General features: G+C 42.6%; 1 protein-coding gene across 4 annotated transcripts in view; it reads left to right on the top strand.

The window, feature by feature from the left end:
• The window catches only part of DYRK1A (dual specificity tyrosine phosphorylation regulated kinase 1A), a 77,539-nt gene extending 66,822 nt beyond the window's left edge, over positions 1-10,717 (top strand). For all 4 annotated transcript variants that reach the window (XM_083171704.1, XM_083171706.1, XM_083171705.1 and 1 more), the window contains exons 7-12: positions 238-524; positions 638-784; positions 2,276-2,416; positions 3,746-4,052; positions 5,627-5,751; positions 6,261-10,717. In XM_083171704.1, coding sequence (XP_083027830.1) covers positions 238-524; positions 638-784; positions 2,276-2,416; positions 3,746-4,052; positions 5,627-5,751; positions 6,261-6,875 — 1,622 coding nt within the window. In that variant the 3' untranslated portion in view covers positions 6,876-10,717. The remainder of the gene's footprint in view (positions 1-237; positions 525-637; positions 785-2,275; positions 2,417-3,745; positions 4,053-5,626; positions 5,752-6,260) is intronic.
• The last annotated feature ends 3,090 nt before the right edge of the window (positions 10,718-13,807 follow it).

Raw genomic sequence — 13,807 nt, 5'->3', positions numbered from 1 at the left:
GTATGCATTGTAATTTACCTAGTGCGATTTTACCTAGTATGCATTGTGATTTTACCTAGTATGCATTGTGATTTTACCTAGTATGCATTGCGATTTTTACCTAGTATGCATTGCGATTTTACCTAGAATGCATTGCAATTTTACCTAGAATGCAATGCTTTGTCCTTTTGTTGTTTCATAAGGGTGTTTATATTTATGATGCAGAGTTGATTATGATTTTGTTACCTTATTCCGCAGTGCATTTGAAGCGTCACTTTATGTTCAGAAACCACCTCTGCCTCGTTTTCGAAATGCTCTCGTACAACCTCTACGACCTACTGCGCAACACCAACTTCCGCGGCGTTTCTCTGAACCTGACACGAAAGTTTGCCCAGCAGATGTGCACGGCACTCCTATTCCTGGCAACTCCCGAACTTAGTATCATTCACTGTGACCTAAAGCCGGAGAATATCCTGCTGTGCAATCCCAAGCGCAGCGCCATCAAGATTGTTGATTTTGGAAGCTCGTGCCAGCTGGGGCAGAGGGTAAGGGTCTAACGCACCATTACTACGTCTAATGCGTCAGACTTAAAACGTGCATTTTTATAGCACACGATTGCCTTATTTACGCGTCTCTCCTTTTCCCCCCCCCCCTTCAGATATACCAATATATTCAGTCTCGTTTTTATCGGTCTCCGGAGGTTTTGCTGGGAATGCCTTATGACCTTGCGATTGACATGTGGTCCCTTGGGTGCATTTTGGTAGAAATGCATACTGGAGAACCCCTCTTCAGTGGAGCCAATGAAGTAAGAGGAATGTTCACAATTAACAGTAGCTTCATTATTTATTGACACGTTAATACTTAATCGTCGAGGTAGGAATTGGTGGCATAACTCGCCGCTGTCACCAGTTCCTGGCGACTTATTATAATTACGAACTGGCTGAAGCCTGTACCCTAAAGCGAATCGGCCAGCGTGACGATCGGTAAGTGCATACACCCTTAAGGATCATTGGCCATAGCAGGCCTGCAGTAGGGATGGCCATCGATGAATCATAATCATCGATGGTTTATGCTGGATGTAGAATTGTTTTTCCATCAATGGTTCTCCATCATCGATGGCACAGCATAACCAAATATTTTTAGTTTTTCATGCTTCCGAATGTGCAGGGACATGGAGCATAGCCCCGCCCAGACACATGGGAAGCCTTGTCTACAGGTTCTGATTGGACCTTGGGCCAGCCAGTCAAAGAAAATAGATGCCCGTTGGTAATCAAAAAACATTGATGCTCATTCATTAGATATTATGCTGCGATCAGTGACTGTTTGTACTATCGCCGTCGATGGCGACCACAACAGTGGCCATCCCTTCTCTGCAGCAAGTGTACGGGCCTGTAATGCATCTACATATATCGCCCATTAACTGTGCTGCAGGGCTGACCCGATATGCCTGACATATACACACCTGCAGACACGCCCACAATATATTGGCCAATCTGTATCCAGCATAATAGATGGGAGCTTACAGCAGGTTCAGGGCAGGAGGAAGAAAGAGAATACAACTCATGGGGAGGCAGTTGAGGATGACACAGCAAGATGAGCCAGTGCCAGGTGGCTTAGGATGAGATAAGTGGCAGACAAGAGTATGGAAGGAGGGGGGAGGCCAGAGATGTATAAGGTGAGGGGGGATTTGAAATGCTCTTTGTTAGGAGTTAGGGTGCTCATGTAGTACCTGGCAGAGAGGAGGCGGGTGCTGAGTGGTTGGGGAGGACAAGCCAGCATTCAGAATGAATTGGAATGGAAAGAGCTGGAAGTCTTGAAGCCCAGATAAGAGAACGTTACAGCATCCAGCTGTGGGATGAGCAGTGTAGTGGATGTTACCTCTAGGATAAGAAATAGGCGGATCCTGGAGATATTGGTGGATGTGACCAGACTGAATTTGGAACTGAAGGCTGTCTGCTGAGTTGAGGGCTGTTGTATAATGTTAAAAAATTTTGGTTCTAAAAATCATCGTAAACCACTTACTGGTATTGGATTACCCTAGTGTGCCATAAATAAAAATGTTTGTGCGTGTAGAGGTAAAGTCTTTGGTGTTTATTAAGCCGCACTGTTGCAAACCGGCGGTTTTTCAGTTGGTTTAAAAAAAAAAAAAAAAAGTCCATAACAAATTTACACAAGCCAGTGGTGATATCTGATACAGATGGTGGCAAATTGTGTGTTTGTGTATATACTGTCTTTCTGTTTACGGTAATACATCCGTATGGCTAGAATCGTGGCTCAGTTGCGCATCTCTTGATAGGTCGATCAGATGAACAAAATTGTGGAAGTTTTAGGAATACCAACTGCTCACATCCTCGACCAAGCACCAAAAGCCAGAAAGTTCTTTGAGAAGACGCCAGAAGGCACTTGGAACTTAAAGAAGACCAAAGACGTGAAAAAGGTAATTCTGCCATTGTCTGTACCCCCTTGTGGTCTCTAAAGGCTGGTTTGGTGAAAGCATCCAGTTGCCACCCCGTAACTCGGTCTCCGCCAGCTGTTTGGAATCGGCAGAGATGCATATGATTCGCTTGTAGCAGCTCAATGTTGCCTAGGCTGGCTGCATTCTGTCTAGCTAGTGCCCAAGTTGTATGTGCTGTTTCCTACTTACCGGTAGACCGTAGGGCTGTGCAAAGTTCTAGCAGTTGCCATGTCACATGACCGGTGGCCCACAGAAAAGGGAAGCGCCGTATACACCCAGCTACATAATGTGATTTTTCCAGCGAGATCGCTAATAAGCTCTGGGATTGGCTTTTTTATGGTCCCTTCTCACTATCCCCAGTCTTGAGCTATAGGGCAGGTCCTCTGGATGGGTGCCGGACGGGGTCCTGACAGGCATTTTCCCAACGCCGGGATCCCGACTGTCAAAACACCGACAGCCGGGTTCCCGATGGCCGTTGGCTATTGTCCCTTGAGGCGGTCCATGACCCCCTATAGAGGGAGACTAGAATAGGTGGCTTGCGTAGCGTAGTGAGCCACCGTGCCCGCAAGGGGCTTAGTTGCGCTCACCATGCTGCCTGGGTCCGGGCAGTCGGGATCCCGACGTCGGGCTAATGACTGCCGGGATACCGACTGTTGGACCCCTGTACCACACCCCCTCTGGATGCCATCAGTCTCTGCTTTGTCACTCACTCTATGAAAATCATTAGTTCTTGAACGTGGTAACACTGAGCCTCTAATTAGTAATGAGCATAGTGGTATATTGCCTTCTCTATCTGATCCCTGACTGTTTTCATTTTATCTGTGTCAAACATTGCGGGATATTCAATTGGCATCACAGGAACGTAGCCCCTGGGTTAAGTTCCGGGAGCTATTCAATTGTTTCCTTGACTAAGCCTGAGTGTTGCACTTTACCATGAATAATGGCCAGTGCTAAGTTGCCGTAAACTGCATTCTCATGGAGTTGTGCAGGCGCCATGATGATACCGCACGTGGCAAGACCGTCGCACTAGTTAATGCAGACTCCAGCCCCCTACTCTCAGCAAAAGTCTGCTAATCATGGTTTTACTGTGGGAGCAATTGCAAAGTTGTATTTAACCAGGCAGCTCCATCCCTGCGGTGGCAATTGAATGACCTCCGATGTTGGATATATTCAAAGAAAAGCACACGAGGAGAGAGGGCCCTGCTCGTGAGAGCTTACACTCTACATCATTGGTTATGTACAGTCCTGAGTTCTATGAAGAACTGGAATATTCGTTGCGTTTTCATTATTGCTACTCTCTTGTCTCTGTAGGAGTACAAACCAGCAGGAACCAGAAAACTTCATATTCTACTTGGAGTGGAGACTGGAGGACCAGGAGGGCGACGGGCGGGTGAATCAGGTCACACTGTAGCGGACTACTTGAAGTTTAAAGACCTGATTTTAAGGATGTTAGATTACGATCCCAAAACCCGGATCCAACCATACTATGCCCTGCAACATAGTTTCTTTAAGAAGACTGCTGACGAAGGTACAAATACGAGTAATAGTGTATCTACAAGCCCAGCTATGGAGCAGTCACAGTCATCGGGAACCACCTCCAGCACGTCATCGAGCTCAGGTAACCCACATTCTGTAGTGCCTGTATAATTATCCATACTGTAACCTGGCACATATAACGTGTGTATCCGTTCATGGCCTGGAGATGCAGGAGGTAGCCGAATGTCCCGGGGGGTAGTATGGCGCAGGAGGAGTACTTATGTGGTTAAGGCCACCTTCCACTAGTCTGATTTGGCCACTTTTCACCCAATTCCGATGGATCGGGCTGAGAAATTGGGTGAGAAGTGGCCAAATTGGAAGTGTTTGACATGCGGTCCTGTGCGCGTCAGATCGGAGTCGGAGATTGGATCCGCTTGCAGGTCCAACCTCCATTCCTGGCAGTGGGCGATAGGATCGTATGCGATAATGTCCCGGCCGGCCGTAAGGGGGATCGGCTGTGACTCCTCCCCTAGGCCACACCCCCTTTCTGATTTTGTACCGATTTCTGACCCTCAGATTTTAGAGGGTATGTCATAGGTGCTAAATCTCAGGAGGGGATGTGGAATTCATCAACATACACAAACTATCAAGTCAGGAGCGGTGGGTTTCAAACAACAACACCACCACACCTGATTTCATTGCTGTCACTGAGTATCAATGCAAACACATTCTAACATTATGGTGGAGGCTTTAACAAATTACAATCTTAGGTCTTTGGCACAGCATAAGACGACATTTGACAGCCATTTTGGAAATAAAAAAAGCCCCAAGGTTTTCCCAGGCAATGCCGGGCGGGTCAGCTAGTAATATAATATACCCAGAAGCACACTGTTATGCTATCGCTGTAGAGGTGTCAGAAAAAGTTTTGTGCAAAAAATTGCCGGAACGTGGCGCTGTGCAATGTGAAAGTGGACAGACAAGTGATAAACACAAGTCTAATGAACGATTAATTTTATTGGATTTCATTAATTCTAAAAAGTTTTATGTTTTTGTACAGTGACCTATTCCACCTACGTTTTTGTTTTCAGTTTGACAGACTCAGACCACTTGGCCAATGAACCTCGATTGTTGATTAATAATGTGGAGTGTGCATATGCACTGTGTGTTTTCCGTTGCAGAACTACAAGTCCCAGCATGATAGCACCTCATGTACATAGGGTGTGCATTCTAAACCCCCCCCCCCCCCATCCCTCCCCCTCGCCCAGACTCGCCCCACTACTCTGTCCTCAGAGACCTCCATCCTTTCGCTGTCTGATGTGCAACCCCGCCCTCTCATACCATTCTGACAAAGTGATTGGCGGCTGGTCCAATACGTACGGGTGAGCAGGATGTAAAGGAGCAGCTGCAGTCTGATTTGACACAAGCCAGATGCACCTTATATTGAATACTGATATCTTCTCAAGACTTGTCCTATGCAAATCATAATTACACTGACAAACTGGTTCACCAATTACAGAACGGAAAATCATGACAGCCAATCAGATGTTTCTTAAACTGATCTAGAATCAGCAGAGGTTTTCCTAAAAGTCCCGCTATGTCCCGCTCATGCGATCAGTGCGGTGGTAAAAGTATCTATATCGTCGTCAATGACCGCACGTTATAATGGTATATATATAATAGTATCTGATGCATTATAAATCTCTTCTCATGTACAAGGTGGCTCCTCTGGGACAAGTAACAGTGGAAGAGCAAGATCTGATCCTACTCATCAACATAGACATAGTGGAGGACACTTTACTGCTGCTGTTCAAGCTATGGATTGTGAGACACACAGTCCTCAGGTGAGCTGCCATTCCTGACCAATCATTCCTCACCAGCACATTCTTTCCAAGAGCGTGAGTTAAGCATTCTGCAACACTGGTGCACCAGTCTCTTCCACACTAGAAGTAAACATGGTGGCGCGTTCAGTGTTTTGGCCACTTCTTGCGAGGCGCGTTTAATGCTTGGAATAGAAAACCACCTTTTGTGTGTTATATGATGGTGTGGCCACTAGAGGTGCTGTTTCATCACAATATGTGGCCAACAGTTCACAGAGAACTGAAGATCTGATGCTTAATAGCACCATGCACCGCAAAAGGGGATAAATATTGACCGCATTTAAAATAATATATTTTATTACAGCATTTTTAAAGTAGGCTAATTGTAGAATTTTGATTTTCCTCCGAAATTCACATTAAACAGCAAAAAATAAGCAGTGTGGTGTTTTTTGGTTTGCAATACAGGTCGATTATGGATATTGCTTTACGATTATTTATTGGATCCCGCCTTTACACATTTCACTGTATTCCAGGTTCGACAACCGTTTCCTCCACCGGTGGGTTGGACTGTCACTGAAGCCCCCACACAGGTCACCATAGAAACTCACCCAGTCCAAGAAACTACATTTCATGTCCCCCCTTCACAACAAAATGTACCGCATCATCATGGGAATAGTTCTCACCATCACCACCATCTTCATCACCACCACCATGGACAGCAATCGTTGGGTAGCCGGACGAGGCCCAGGATCTACAACTCTCCGTCAAATAGCTCCTCCACCCAAGATTCTATGGATGTTGGGCATAGCCACCACTCCATGACATCCTTGTCTTCCTCAACTACTTCTTCCTCAACATCTTCCTCGTCTACTGGCAACCAAGGCAATCAGGCCTACCAAAATCGCCCCATGGCTGCTAACACCTTGGACTTTGGACAGAATGGAACTATGGATGTTAATTTAACAGTCTATTCAAATCCTCGCCAAGAGACTGGCATTGCTGGCCATCCAGCGTACCAATATTCTGCGACTACAGGCCCTGCCCACTATGTAAATGAGGGACATCTGACAATGAGGCAAGGAATTGATAGAGAAGAGTCTCCCATGACAGGAGTTTGTGTTCAGCAAAGTCCTGTGGCTAGCTCGTGACTAAATTCAATTTAGGTTTGTTTTTTTTGTGTGTTTTTTATTTTTTTTTATTTTATTTTTCTCTTCCTATTTTCTTTATTTTTAAGACGTGGTGTTTTTATTTTGTTTTGTTTTTGCGTTTTGTTTGTTTTTGTTTTTTTTTTTCAAGAAAAAAAAAACAAAAGAAAAAAAAAAACAAAGTGCAAAAGCTGCTTTAATCAGAAGGAGATAAACACACTTAACCGCTACAACAGGGAATAGCTGACTATTTTTTTAAACTTGAAATGATTGCAAAGGGACAATGAAGTTGAAACTATTTTTATTTTTTTAGAGCTAAGTCCAAATCCACCTTATTGGAAAGCTCCGAGGTTGTCGCCTCTCCTTTTGCTCCCCCCCCCCCCCTTTCCCCATTTAAACTCTGTACACTCTTATCGCAATTATTTTATAAAAATTATATATGTATTTGTACATACATATATATATTTATATATTTTAACCATAGTAAGTTATACTGAACATAGTCAGTTGCCAACATGATAAAAGCAACATTATAAATAAAAATTTTAAAAAGTCCTTTTTGGGGCTTTATATGTCCAACAAAATGTGGGCACAGTCATGCAGTACTTTAAGGATTAGGGACCTTCGACAAAACTAAAGGTATCATTGTAAAGGGATGGTTAACTTGTTGTCGTGCTGAACAGTCAACATGCAAAGTGGCGGTTATCAACTACTCCTAGTGTGAATCTGGGAAACAAAGCAGCCATTTAATGGGAATTTGTGGGTCTTGCAAGTTGAAGACCAGTCAGCTAAACCTGAAAATTCAACCCGTCTCATTTTAAGGTGCACTGAAAAGCAATCAAGCGGTCAGTCGTGGCCAGTCCTGGGGAGGTCTAAGTGTTGGTCATTGGGATAACCTTTGACCTTATGGAATTGGACTCTAAGTTAGAAGAGCCTGCCATTTCAGATGCAATCACTTTTGGATATGTTTTTTTGCAGACAGTCCTAATGCTGAAAAACAGAATGGGGTAATTCAAGAGGCCTTTATTTAAAAAAAAAAAAAAAAAATAGACTTTTTTTGTGACCCACTAATTGTAGGTTTTTTTTTCAAGGTCACTTTGAGTGTGTCATAAAGCTGACTTCCTTAATGGTTGAAGGTCACAGAAGTAGTGGTTTGCGTTGATGGAAATAGCTACACCTGTGTCCCTTTCTGCTTCATTATTTCGCTCTCCATTTTCATTTGACAAATTTTATTTTTTCATTTTTTTCCCCCGCTTTTATTTTTATTCTTTTTCTCAGCACGTATACCACTCCACCATTACTTCTGCACAAAGATGTCTTCTGTTCATCTTGAACATTTTTTTAAAAAAACAAACAAAAAAAAAGAAATGCAGAATTTTATGTGACTGCTTATTTTTGCCTCACAATTATGCTGTGAATTTTACAAAAAAAAAAAATTTTTTTTTTTTGATAATTTATTGTACCAAAGCTGTTTTTATAGCACATAGATGTCTGTAACCAATAATGTAGCAGTTCTGCACTGTGACACAAGGTGTAACTAGACCGGTTTTGAATATCAGTTGAAAAAAATAATGGCCGTATCAAGAGCTTAAACAAAACTGGACCTGTTTTTAAACGATTAGCAAAATCTTTAATTCTATCTAGTCAACGTTCAGAGTTCGAAATCAAATCGGGCTATAAATTGCTTTAGTTTTTTGAGTCCTTGTTTTTAAATACCTGGCGGAGACTGCAAGGAAATGTGTTATTTATTTTTTTTAACCGATATTAAACAAAAACTTTTAAGTGATGCAAAATTCAGACCTAATTATATAGTTTTAAATAACAGCGAAGGACATAAAGTAGAAGATTTGGATCATATGCGCATAAAAGTGAAATAAATGCTTGAATTTAGCTTTTAGGCTGGTTCCCCGAATCTGAAAACAAAACAGCTCTGTATGTGGCATCTGGGGTGGTCTCGGGTGTGAAAAAAACTCAACTCAACTGGGAGTACCCTAAATGCAATAAACAGGTATTCATGTTTTAGAGAAATTATTTGGTGGTCACCAACCATCGAATGAGCCCCCCCCCCCCCCCTCACAAATAAGTCTGCCGATAACAGGGCGGGCGCTGATTTCGTGTGCCGTCACCCACCCACCCTGTGCAGGCTTCCTCTCGCATGGGACGGGCGGATGAAGCCATTTGTAAAGCGGCCATGCACATGCGTATTTTCGCCTATACAAAAGCACAGAACCGCACCATCGGTTCCCCTGAGCGGATACGCTGGGGACCGAGCTATGTTGAATCAAGCCCTATGTTAGAAGCATAATAGCAGACAGCGACACCACAGGCAGGAACCAGGAACTGCAGCGGTTTTGAAAGCTGCAGCTTTGCTGGAATGAAACCTACGTATACTAAATTCAAGCTTCTATTTTATTTAGCACAATTATACAGGGGAGGAATTGGTCCATTATATAGAAAATGGCTCACTCATTTGGGTGAATCTCTTTTATTACCCAGCATAACTTTTCTATGTACCCAGATAACCAGTTGGACTATGCCCCATAAGTTAGGATCTACCTGAATTTATATCATTTTATTTACATTGTACTGATTGTACTCACTGGATTGAGCCCAGTACAAATAATGTATATGCCACACATTTCTATGGTATTCTTCTTTATGGGGGAATGGAATTGTTTTCACAAGCAGCTGTCAGTGCCTGGTGCCCCACAGAGCTCCTCCACTTGGGTGTAGACATCTGCCGGTCCTGTCAGGACGGTCACATGCTCCAGGCCCCGCCTCCAAGTCTGCTCATTTCTTCAGTACAGTCGACTAGTTGCTGCGCCATCTCGGCAGTACGCAGTTTCTGTGCTTGGTTATAGGCTTTTGTCAGGGTATACCCATCGCTAGTCTAGGGGGAAAAAATCACTATATCATCTTGTGCTATTGACACTAATAGTTGCCTGGACGTCACATTAGCAATGGCTATACCACACACAGCCTGGCAGCCATTGATGATGATTACCATGTATGGCTGTGTATGGAACAAATTTTGTACCACACACACACAGGCATACATGGTCGTCGCCATCATCATCAATGGCTTCCAGGCTGTCAACCGTACTAGCAGGATATGTCCTCAATTTCTGGGTGTACAGTGTGTATTACAATTATATGATTTCCTTTGTTTCAAATCAAAGGGTAACATTGGCGTAGCTAAATATATTTTGGGGTAAAAGGTAAAAAAGTTCCCTGTACCCCTGTATTAGACAAAACAGTAACCAATTTTATTTATATATGTAAAAAATATATATATTTAAATTTGCGATTCGTTTTTTTTATCTTAAAAGTTTTTGTTTAAAACGGACTCTCTTAGATTTTTTAATAATTGTTCGGTAAATGATAAAGTTTGCATAGTTTGAATTTTTTTTTTTTTTATAAATACCAGTGACTACGCCATTGGTTTCCTTTTTAGCGGACTGAACCAACATTTAAGAGTCTCCAGCCAGTCAATTTAATAACTATGGAATTGATTAGCTATAGCTTCAGTCCATAAAATGATGGCCTCCGTTGTGTGCAGACAACTTTAAGACACATGGCATTGCCCCCTTCCCATTACCCGCGGACTTCTTGCATTCCCTCTGCTTTCACGCTACAGTCCAGTTTTGTATGCTTTACTACACAGTTTGGTTACAGGACGTCTGTGCATCGTAAAGAAACAGCATGGAAAAAAAGGTACCTATACCTGTGTTCAGATTGTACGATCTAGTCCGGACTTGCTGTGTATATTGTAACGTTAAATGACAAAGAAACGCCCTTTGTATTATAGTCATGCAGTCTTATGTATGATAAACAGTTGAATAATTTCTGCTCAGACTCTTTACTTTTTGCTTTTTTGCTTTTTTTTATTATTATTTATGAAATTTCTATGCAGTGAGTTATTTTTCTGCAGCATTTTGTGTCTGAAATGAAAATATCTTAAAATGTCAAAAGGGGGCGTGAGTTTCCGATTGATGTATAGTTCTACAGTACAAGGTGGTTCGGGATTGATCTTTTTCACTATACAGTATAAAAAAAATGATTTTAATTTTTTTTTTTTTTCTTATTTAAATACCTACATTTTTAGAGACGTGCTCTACCAAGTTATATTACTCACAAATGCCTTTAACTTCAGTTGCTCAGTGAAGGCCTGGTTAGATTTTGGTTGGGAAGTCACGGTCTAGTAGGAATGCTACAATCTTTTATTGAGGACGCTGGCTAGGTTACAAGACGTTTGCCTTTATTTTGCCTTACTGAAAGTTGACTTTGCATCAATTTCACAACAGTAGACAAGTAGAGACATTGACTTGCCCCTTTTGTTGACCCCCAAATCTGAAATATATTTATATGAAATAAAAACCGAATATATACAGCGTATATTTTGCTCATTTAAAATCTCCTAAAAGATTATATTTCTTAGTTCTTCACATATATATATAAATATATATATTGAATGCCAAAGCCAGCTTTACTTCAATGTTACCGTATCAACTGACTATTTGCTATACTTAAAAAAAAAAACACGCTGAGCACTTGACGTGTCCAGGACACCATGTTATTTTCAGGCATGACAACACTCATTACAAGTACTGCTACTGTACTCATGTTTTTTTTTTATATATATATAGCCTGACCATAGCAAAGTTGAATAACATCGTATTTTGTTAGGGGGAGGGGAGAGGGATTTTTTGAGAGGAGGAAAAAAAAAACCCAACAGGTGTTCTAGATTTTAGAGTACTTAATGCAGGTGTCCAAATTGAAGGTAATTTTTTTTTTTTTTGGTGTCTTTAAAAAAGTATCACAAAATGATGACGTTTGTAATCCTTGGAATGGAATGGCGTGGCGATTGCTTTTGCCATTGGAAAAGTGGCATATTTTTGTATTCTTTAATGTAGATTTAAGGATTACGTTCACCACAAAATGTATTTTGTCATACTCCCTTTTAATCTGTATATAAACGCAGCTTAATAAATAAGTGTACAGTTTATCCCTCAACTGTGTTTTCTTCACTACTCCTTGACCTCGCAGAGTACGCATTGAGACCCGGAAAGCAGAATGATGTCATTTTAATGCGAGACACAAGGCCACACCCCCCCCCCACCACTCACCGCCACCATATATCAAGACTAAAGCAAAGCTTTGAAGAGTTTAAGGAGACGTAAAATGATATCACGCTGCCTTCCACAAAAAGATGTGGTTCATGCAGCCTGAGGAAGAGACAGCAGTGAGCAAAACACACCAGAAAACCCCTCTGCTGAACACGCGTTCCCTTACCTACACGCAGTGAAAGCGGCCAAGCAGGTGTCTTTTGAAACTTAACACTCTGAGACTCATTGTAAATTGGGAGCAAAACAAAAACAGTGTAAATAGTAACTGCACATAGATAAACCATGCTATAATGCAAGGGGTGTGTAGACACTTGTGTACTTTGCATGCAGGGTAAATATTGGCAGTTTTTGCATAAAGCCCTCAAATACTAGGCTTCTTCACTTTCACACGGCAGTCTAGATTCCTGTTTGGAAACGCCCCCATCTAAATCTCTGTACTTTTTGCATCTCCCACACCTGCAGTACAGCATGGTTTTACAAAGGTTCAAAGTTAATTGATATGTTTTGCTTTGCTCCCAACTAAGGCTCTGCCCCTGTGTTAAAATCTGAAAATAAATTATTGCAATGGACTTTTTCTCTTTCATCCATAGGGGACACTGGACCTTTTACACTGGGGCATAGACAGGTGATCAGTGGAGCTTGAACTTTAAATTCTGAAGTGTGTTACTGGCTCCCTCCCTCTTTCCTACAGGAAGCACTGTGCTTACTGCTTGGGCGCTCTGGTGCTATCTTCGCGCATGCAACATCTCGTCGGAAGAGGGGCGGAGCCTCTGCCGGTTTTCTGGCTGCTAGCGAACTGTGCTCGGCGACCTGCTGCTGTGGCTGCTACACTCCGGCTCCAGGTTTATTTGCAACAGTGGGGGCTGGTAGTGGTAGGTAGGGAGTGAAGATATATATAGAGAGAGAGATACCGAAAAGCACTGGACTCTGATGGAGAGAGAGTTATATATATGTATGAAAGGGGTGGTGCTTTATCCAAGTGCTCCCAGAAGCTCTTTACATGCAAGTGTTGTAGGACAAAGTTTACACAGTACCCTCGTGAGGTCTCTACTGTGATGGGTCCTCTCCTTTCTGGGCACTATGGGCTCTACACAACAGACTTCATCTGCCTCGTCTTCTGCCTTCCTCCAGGGCCTCCCGCTCCACATCATTCTTAAAACAGGTCCATCCATTTGGGTGCCATTTCATTCTGTGGTCCTGACACCGCCTCCTCTACTGCCATTGGGTCCAGAGGTTGTGGTAGTCCTACTACAACCGACTCTCACCAGGATACCAAGCTTACTTCCAAGCCTACTTTATGACATGCTTCCCTCTTACCTGGGGGCCCCAGAGTGGGAGACTTTCTCATGGATTTCTAGGTTTTTTGGCACCAGACTTTCCACGATGCATGTGTCAGATCTCATTTTCCAGGGGTTCAAACTAGAATTCAAAGTAAAAACTTCTCATCAATTATTCACCTCTGGTTTACCAGTTTTGGATTGCAGAAAAGAGGTTCTGCAGGATGCTGTCAATAGGTTGCTAGCTGCAAGGGTCTTCATTTGGTAATTGTGGGTATGGAGGTGGGAAAGTTCTTGGTTTTTTGGACATCAAAGATGCTTACCTTCACATCCCCATCTGGACATCACAACAGGTATATCTTCCATTTGCAGTACACACTTTTCAACCTCTTCTTGGCACCATGGGTATCTACCAAAGTCATATCGGCAATGCTGTCACAACTGCGCACTCAGGGTGTGAACATCATCACTTATCTGGAGGATCTGCTCCTCACTTCAACATCCAAGGATCTGTTGTGCCACAGCATTCTTT

The sequence above is a fragment of the Crinia signifera genome, chromosome 2 (genome assembly GCF_055691185.1).
Source record: "Crinia signifera chromosome 2, ASM5569118v1, whole genome shotgun sequence".
Taxonomy (NCBI): domain Eukaryota; kingdom Metazoa; phylum Chordata; class Amphibia; order Anura; family Myobatrachidae; genus Crinia; species Crinia signifera.
The sequence above is the reverse complement of the archived record's forward strand: the minus strand, read 5'-3'. Positions and strand labels throughout refer to the sequence as shown.